At 37.2% G+C, this 9,316-nt stretch overlaps 1 protein-coding gene across 1 annotated transcript in view; it reads right to left on the bottom strand.

The window, feature by feature from the left end:
- Window positions 1–495: 495 nt before the first annotated feature.
- Window positions 496–9,316, bottom strand: part of KLHL7 (kelch like family member 7) — a 25,222-nt gene continuing 16,401 nt past the window's right edge. The window contains exons 8-11 of the mRNA XM_027895822.1: window positions 6,907–7,147; window positions 3,758–3,959; window positions 3,369–3,466; window positions 496–1,764 (exon numbers count right to left, since the gene is read on the bottom strand). Of these exons, the coding sequence (XP_027751623.1) occupies window positions 1,481–1,764; window positions 3,369–3,466; window positions 3,758–3,959; window positions 6,907–7,147 (825 nt within the window). The 3' untranslated portion in view covers window positions 496–1,480. The remainder of the gene's footprint in view (window positions 1,765–3,368; window positions 3,467–3,757; window positions 3,960–6,906; window positions 7,148–9,316) is intronic.

The raw sequence follows: 9,316 nt of genomic DNA, 5'->3' as shown, positions 1-9,316 counted from the left end.
CATCTACTCCTGCCTGTACAGGCAGAGTTGACAGGGTGAGGGAGAAAACCAGGAGGAAGCCTACAAAGAAGCACTGACTTTGAAAACCAGGATTTAGACTACTTAGGAGAATTTGGAGGACCTTCGAAATTAGAACAGACTAAACATCCACAGCACCAGTGAGGTACAAGGTACAGGTAGGCAAGCACCAACTTTTGAAGTTAACTCAATAGTCTCATAGAAACAGATCTGGAAAAATGAGCAAGTTGGAAGAGAGGTGACAAAATTACGATGAAGCTATTAATAAACTAGTATAGAAGCAGGACAGACATCCAGACATCATTTGTATAGTTCTCCAGAACTGAGAAGAGGCATACAGTGTTGATGACACTGAGAGCTTTGCAGGCTGGACTTCTATGCTGGACGAAGAAATTTACCATCATGGTGGCTGAAAGCATTTACAGAACTCTGTGCTTCTAGACCAGAGATGAAAAACCATGCGCAACTTCTGAAGACTTCTGTAAAGTATCTTTAATGACTCTGTTCATGCCATTTTAAAAACAGTCACTTTCAAGAAGAAAATCAATATATCTGTATATTGTATTTGCTTTTCCCATTCCTCTTCCCATCTTTGCTACAAGTTTGGCATCCACAGTATGTACAGGCTGATGCCTGGGAAGATAGACTGAAAATTCACTCCAAGTTTCCAACTTGTTAATTATAGTGCACAATTCTTGTCGACTTCACCCTTTGACTTCCCTTTCCTCAGTGTAATTTAAAAAAAAAAAAAAATTCCAAGTCTTTCTGTGAAAGCTCCCCAAAATGCCAAAGAGACCATCAAAATGTTTCTCTAATCTCTATATATGGCCTCTCTAACTTTCAAAAATTGATAAGCAGTCATGCAAATAATGGAAGAAACTCACTGGAAGAGGGCAGCTATCACGATCTAGAGAGCTGTAGAAACATTGGAAATCTTTATTAGACAGCAGTCCTTGGTCTTTCCTGAGAAAATATCTTCATTGCATCCTGGTAAGATTTCTGCAGTAGGTATGAATGAGAAAAAAATTTTGCTCATCTTTCTCATGACCCAAACTATATCTACTCACCATTACTAAATGAAGTATCTCTGCAACTGACCTTGGTAAAGTGTCATTTAACCAGAAATCTTTTCTTCACCAAATGCTTTAGAAGAGTTCTACGTATTTTTAATTTGGTCTATGTTTGACAAGGCCACACCCACAGTCCTTTTAAAGGAAGATGCCATGAGATGTCACCTAGGTAAGTGGATTCTCAAAACACATCCCCATCTCTTAAAACAGGCAAGAAAATGGGTATGACAAAATCCACATTACACAATATGCTGTATATACAAACTGAAAGGCTGCATCTTATTTTCTCCTGTTATTAAATTTAACAAGATTCAGTAAAATATGGAAGCAAAGCACCAATAGCCATCTTTCCCCAAGTCCTTGAAGAATGTCTCAGCATCTCCTACAGGTCTTCAGATCTCTAATGTTTCTTCATTTGCCCCACAGGTGTCTACAACACAGATTAAACAACTCGTCACTGGGAAAGCGCGGACTTTGGAGTTGGCTATCCACTTGTCTGTTTCAGTGTTATATTCCAGAATGTGCCCTAAGCGACCAACACCCTGAAAACCAGCCAGGACATAGACTACAGATCCCACAGCAGCACACTTCACTGTTACACCTTTCCATGGCATTGGAGACACCATCTTCCATTCATTCATCTTGATATCGTAATATTCTACATTATCAAGGCCACCTACAAAACAATGACATAGATTATTGCTTATTACATTATACTGTATGGACTGAACTAGAGCATGCAAATATTCCATGAAACTGAAGTCTTTACTTTTAAGGTTTTAAAAACCATACAGTAAAAAAACCAAACCTGAAAAAACACCCCAGGTTTCTAAACTAGCAGTTTACCCTTGTATAAATACAGAGAAAAGTAAAAAGGAGATTGAAAGCAAGATGTGTTGTAACAAATTCACATTAGATGCTTTTTAGGGATTCCAACATGTTACTACTTCATGAACAGAAGAACTAACGATGCTGAATTTGTGATGGATTTGTGGCTAGTGACTAAAACTTAGAAATCTATCTGAAACTTCCCTATAGCTAGGGCATTTTATTCTAGAGGACTCATAGGTACCAAAACTGGCCATCTGAGAGAAGATGTCTCTATTCATGATGCTAGTAAAATCATTGAAGTGTAAATGCCTCAGTCCCTTTGATAAGGGCCAAAGAAACCAAAAGTTATTAGAAAAGAGTAGATTTTGTGACTAAGATTCACTTCTTCAGGAAATATGTTAGTAATTGCACCTTACAATAGCGACAAACATTGTTACCCCTATTTAACAACTGAGTCAGTTTTCACTTCCAGTTCTGAATTTTTAGATCTAAGAGACTAAGAAACCTTTCTATCATGTTAAGAGGTACGAGTCTTTCACCCCAGACATAACTCTTCTTCATTCTATTCCAGTAAGAACAATCATTAGCATTTCTAAAAGGAGCATTCAGCTAACATTGTACAAGATGGCAGCTCTGGCACTTATGGATTGATAATAAATGCATCTACTGTTTTTGCATTAGGAATCAATCATGATGAAATAGTTTTAGTAGCCAATTAAAAATCAAGCTATATTCTAAAATAGCATTCATCTGAAATCAAGTATTCTACTTACCACAAATAGTGATTTTAAAACCTCAAAATGAGATTTTTCCATTTTGAAAAGCACTTTAGAAACCCACGGTAACTAAAATTCAATTATTCTGGTAAATAAACTATTATTCTTCAAGTTTTAAAGACAAGGAGACAAGCAGAACATAAATGACCTGCCCATGACAGTAAGTCTTATTTCAAAGCTGGGCAGTCAAAAGAGGTCTTACATTTTCACCACTTGATAATATCTGACTGTCTTTAAGTCTTTGGACTGAAGTTCCTAAAATAGGGGCTATACCTTTACCTGTCTCTCAAAAGAATGTTAAAATATCTCAAAACACATAATAAATAACTAAATTAAAAAAACCCAAAAAACCAACAAAACAAAACAACACAAACCCAAAAACTCTCTTTTCTTAGATGCCTGGTTTAGCCATATTAACTACTTCAGAACTGGGCTACAGTAGGGGTGCATACCTGAACTTGATAGTACTGTCATTAGTACAAGAATTTAAAAAATAAGATACAGTGAAGTGGGGAGGTGAAAAGAGGAAGGCAGAACTGATGTGGCAACAATAGGATGTTTGATGGTGTCACTCAGAGTTTTTCAGCTAAACAGAGCAGAATTCATTGGAAAATAGACCAGAGCAGAATTCATTGCTGTGTGACCAGCTAGAGAATCAAGAGAATTAAAGTACCTAAACCATTTTGTCCACCCACAGCAAATATTTTGTCCTTTACAAACACCAGCCCGTGATTCTTCCTGGCTTCAATCATTGGACACAGCTCAGTCCACCTGGGGAAAAAGAAAGCCAAAGACAAGAGGAAGAGTCACCATCTAGTTTATGGAAAATAAGCATAAAATATGTAAAAGAAATTTATCATTAAGAAAATGAGATAGGGACAAAAGCTGCTTAAAGAAAAACTGCCTTTCAAGTAAAGCTACAAATAAGTGATTCCTCACTGCTGACTCTGGAAAATTCCTTACCACACACAGTTTTTCCTTTAGTCATCTATATTTGAGTCATTTACAGAGCTAGCAAAGACGCAAATGACTAAAAATAACCAGAATTAATACAATACTTACGTTTCAGTGGCTGGATCATAAACTTCACAGGAATTTAGGACTCTTCCAGAGACATTGTTTCCCAAGCTCCCTCCGCACACATAAATGAGACCATTCGCCTCTACCATTCCATGGCTGCATCGCTGAGTCAGCATGCTGGGCTTCGTGTGCCAGCTCTCTGTTCTTGTGTCATAGCATTCAAATAAATACAGTGCAGAATTTCCTTAAAAAAACAGAAACCCACCAAAGTGGCATTAATTTTTAGAGTTGTCTTTCAAGACAAGAGTCTAACAGCAATTATCAAACTGATGCTTTTTTTCTTAGTTGAAAAGGGAAAGATGCTTTCCCGCCTCCAAAAGCAGAACTAACCAACTTGAAATTTGGGACTATTCAAAAGCACCTACTTATAGTTTTTTTTCACTCTTTTGTTCCAGTAAGTAAGTTGATAAAATTTTTTTTTTATTTAAAAACAAAAAGAAAAAAAATAGAGTTGGGGGTTTTTTTGAGGGGAATAAATGCTGAACAGAGACACATATAGATTACTGGTCCCACTGTCATCAGCTCATGCTACTCTTACTACCTGGAGATATACTGAACTTTCAGATGTAAAGATGTAACCATCTTTGTAAACTTCTTACAAGTTCATGAGTTTTTTCTGTATGCAATGTGACTTGCCTAGTTCTCAGAATACTTGTTGCCTTTGGAATTTTGATAGCTTGATTATGTCATACTCCTGAATTATTAGCAACCACAGAACAGCTACTCCTCCCCACTTTATTTTCTTCCTGAGGATTGGCAGATACTCATTTTTCGGGAAGTGCAGGGTCTGCGTACTCCTCCCTCAAAGGCCAAGAAAACTATTACTGAAATCAAAAGTGATTTTTCTAATGAAGATTGATGGGAGCTTAAAGATTTGTGCTGAGGTAACTGAATCACAGGCAAGGCAGAGAAGGCTGCATACAACTTTCTCAAAAAAGAACCAGTGTCCTTCTTCCCTTTTTTTCAATAGATATATTCACCTAGAACAGTAAAAGGTGGCTTTCCTTGTGCCTCTTCTTCCTTGGATTTCTACTTCCAAAAATTGTGTCATACTAGCAGCACCTCACTACCAGTTGAGGGTTTGAACCTTCAAAACAATGCTATGTTTCCAGACCCAAAATACAGAAACAGACTCCTATAAACTGTGCATTTGTTTACTTCTACTCTCTAATCCTTAATTTCACCAAAAACTGTATAGAGTGGGATATATTTTTTCTTTGATATAAACAGACATCCTTATTGTTTTGAAGCTGTAGAAATTCCCATCCATGGAAAATAAGGCAGATCTGTCTTTAATATCTTTTTTTTTTTTTTAACAGAAAAAAGCTTCCATTTTCAGTATAATTTTAAGTATTTCTCCTGTACCAAAACAGAGTGGAACAATTCAGCTTCTAAACTCTGCTAGTTATTGCAAATAAAACAGGAGTCCCATCAATTCAAGAAGGGGAAATGAGCCGTGGACAGGCACAGTAATCCAATCTCTTCAGTTGATGCAAGAAACATGCAATTTTTTTATATTTCTTTGCTGCTAAACACACTGAAGCATTTTATCAGGTTAATGCTTTCACGTAATTGCCTGCTTCAAATTAGAAAATACTAGATTTAAGAGAGATGGACTTTTCCAAACATTCAGTGTTCACTGAATTCTAAAGAAAAAAGTACAGGCAAAGTAAACTCCATTATTAATTTTTGGCTTTTACTGTTCTGTCCTGAGTAATATTCATGGAAAGCAAAGGGAAGCTGTGCACAATGTGAGGACAGTTTTCAAAGAAAACTGCTAAATTAAGATCTCCATTACAATTGTATTACCTATTTAACACATATTAGAAAATAAACTATACAATCAAAAGTTTCTATCGTTATTCCCCATGAACTGAAATGTAGGAAACTATGAATATTTATGAGATTTTGTAGTGTTCCAGGTTTCCCAATGTAGCCTCAGTTAAGTCTATTTCAAGTAATGGGAAAGGTGCTATTTCACATTTACTACACGAGGTGGCAGCTGGGAACTGCCTATTCTGCTGCTTAATTAGACCTCTTAAAATATTTGAGGCCAAATTACATGGCCTACATGTTACAACCTCCCATGAAGTGACTTATCAATGTTAAGCACCGATTATGACCTCTTTCCTTTGTTCACCTCCCTCTGCACCAAGGCAGAACTCAAAAGGATCTACTAGAAAATTTCTTTCTTCTAGGATTTTTTTTCCCCCCAGAACATAGCTTTGTTTAAAGCTCTACTTTTAAGGATATAGCATGCCTACATTACAACTTTCGGATTGTTGATGATGTACCAGGTGCAGACAAAATAAAATGTTCTTATAACACAATAGCATAAGTCAGCTTATAGGTTTTTTTGGAGAGAGAAAAAATCCCAATGGTCTTATTTTTTCTTTACTATTTAGAGTAATAACATCTAAAGAAAGTATTATTTCTCCCATTGCTAAAGCAAACCAACAGAATAACAAAATAAAAGAAGATAACTTCTGTCATTTGAAAGAAAAATTGGACAAATTCCTTCAGGGGACCAAGTATCATTTCACCACCAAAAGCATTAGTTTTAGAAGATCTCTTTTCTACCTTTCTTTTTTCCCCTTGAAAAAAATCTCATTAGGCTCAACACATGCTGCATACAAGGAAGCTGTTGTCAAAATGCAGCTATTCTGGCCACACACCACAGAAAACTTTAAACCACTCTGAATTTTGTAGATTTAAAGAAGTGGGACTCATAAAATATATTTCATGGAATCACAGAATTATTTGATTTGGAAGGGACCTTAAAGATCATCTATTTCCAACCCTCCTGCCTTGGGCAGGACACCTTCCACTAGACCAGGTTGCTCAAAGCCCCATACAACCTGCCTTGTCCCTAGTTAACTCTTAAGAGATGCAGTGTACTTTATGCTCTAGGTAATGTAAAGATTATTCGTTTAAATCAGTGAAACCATTTTAAAAACACAGGTTGTTGGACTGGGCAAAGTGGGATAAAATCCTAAATACAAGAAAATAAACTCATTAGGCTAACATGGCAAAGTGCAGTTTCTTGTCAACAGTCATGCAAAAACCAGAAAAATTTCCAGCTATCTTTCTTTGTGCTTTTTTGTTTGTTTTAAAGATTTTTAGTGTCTTACCCACTTCTGAACCACCAGATGTATAAATTTTGCCCTCAGCAGCACAGGCTGCAAGGCTATCTCGAGGTGTTGGAGGTCCTAGCTTGGAATACCAGCTATCCTTCACCACATTGTAGCAGTCCATTCGCTTTATAGGGAAGAGCTGGGAACCACCCAAAATATAAACTACGTTGTCCCAGAAGACACAAGCTGCATCCCTGCGCTTTTCAAAGGGACATCGGATGTCTGTCCAGCTGTAATCCTGCATTACAAAGAACAAGTAATGTCTAATAGATTATAACACTTACCTGCACAGCGAGTGTTTTTCAAACAGAGCTTTTCATAGAGATTTAGATATGGTCAGTTTTAAGTTCCTTTTCAAAACAAACATGAACATTGTTTATTGAAGAATACTCCTCAGGCGTACTCTTGAAAAATTCTCTTAGACACAGACATAGTTAGCTGCAATGAACCATGACATTATGAATTTCTATCTCCTCATTCCCTGTGTGCACCCGGTACAACTTCCCTGAAAAACAGTTGTGTTTTTTTCCAACAGAATTGATCTCCTGCTGCTATTATGTTAGAAACAATGCATGTGATCAATAAAGTAGGATTGCATTTTCTTTTATAGCAATGGAAGAAGACATCTTACACATAGTAACAGATTATTTCTAAAAAATAATAAAATACAGAATGTACCAAACAAAGACAATGGAAAAAGGAGAATATCCAAATTGACAAGCAACTCAGTTAAAAAGCTCTGATACATACTTTATTACCATGACAACTAGAAGCTTATTTACAGAATTTACAAAACACAAATGATCTCTAGCTATCCACAGTTGATCGCATGAGAAATAGAGTAATGCTCCATCACAAATACTGGCAGTCATGTTGCCTAGAAACTGATTTTGCACAGATTGGCAAAATCAGCAAGTATCAAATATAGGCAGAAATGCCCAAAGCCTTAATAACACCAAACTCAGCAACTGATGGCAGACCAGGATAGCATACAGCACAAGAAACACTTCTTGAGTAATAGCATCTCACATATTCCATGAGCATAGTTTGTATCCTATAGTGAACAGGAAAGTACAGGCCCTTAACTGTTATCTGTGCCACCTCAAGATGGTCTACCTCAACCTGCTGAATGACCTTCACTGCAATGGTTCACACAAGACGTTACATCATTACATTTTCTTAGCAAGGACATACTTCAAACACCTTGGTCAATGAGGAAGAACAGCGACTCCTACATGGGGGTTCAAAGAAAGAGAGGCAGAGCATGTTATAGTCCAAAACATCTTACAATCTTTTCTTGTAGCATCCCCCATATCAAGAAGAGCTGGCAGGTGCATGTGGCCCTTTATGGTGAGAAACAGGTCCTGGGGCATCCTAGAAAGGAAAGCCATACTACAGCATGGCAAAATAAATAGCTGCATAAATCTTAAGAAAATGTCTCAGCGCATTGTGCAAGATCAACACACTTTCTAGCTTAAACTTCTGGCAATTTTACAAAAAATCCTGTTGTTTTCCTTTACTGTTATAAAGAGCTGTGATCTGACCCACTTTTATGGCTTCAGCTCACGTATCCATTTCATCCATACCTTTATCAAATGGAAAGCCATAACTCGAGCATGCTCAGCAGTATCCTCCTCTTTCAGCAAGAGGCAATTTAGGCCATCCTCTTGCAATGCTCTTCAGTGTTAGTCTGTACCACATAGAATTGATTCAATTTTTGCATTTAATACATTTAGGAATTATGCAGAAGGGCTGCTTTACACCACAGCCAAGATCCACACAGCCCTGGGCAGTGCAAGCCTCATTTCTGGAGGCCTGAGTAGGGAAAGACAGACCAAGACAGGTATACAGTGACAGTTCCCCTGCTGATCTCTGTTTTCAACAAACCGTTGATTTCATCAAATGACTTAACCACTTATTAAAACTATCTGAACTCCTAAGAGCCACAAGACCCTGTGATAAGACTGGCATGTGCAATTACAGGTGAAAATGTGAAAAAGCACATTTCTTGTTTAAGGCTTCTCCCTCATTTTCAGTTGATACCTCGTCTTCCAAATTTGTCACAGAAAACAGCAGACATGGCCAATATGGACAACCTCCCCACTAACAGCTTATTGACTACACCTCCATCTGCTCATAAAAGGTATGCTGTTTCCTTAATAATCAAAAAATAGCATTGCCAGACATCTGTTACTTTTTACTTGATGTTGTTGAATTTTACACTGCTAAAAAGTTAAAACTTCCAACCATTTCTTGTCACTAGAGACAGCAATTTCAAAGAATAAGAATATTGCTGACACAAAATCTCAAAGTCATGTATAAATTTTTTACAAAGAACTCATAGAACAAAACAACCAGTATGTTATTCCCAAACTGGGGGGGGGGGGGGGGGGGGGGGGGGGGGGGG

The sequence above is a fragment of the Empidonax traillii genome, unplaced genomic scaffold (genome assembly GCF_003031625.1).
Source record: "Empidonax traillii isolate 1590-97213 ecotype Southwest subspecies unplaced genomic scaffold, ASM303162v1 scaffold17:size2698205, whole genome shotgun sequence".
In the NCBI taxonomy this organism is placed as follows: Eukaryota; Metazoa; Chordata; class Aves; order Passeriformes; family Tyrannidae; genus Empidonax; species Empidonax traillii.
Note: the sequence above shows the minus strand (reverse complement) of the source record. Positions and strands in the feature narration are given on the sequence as shown.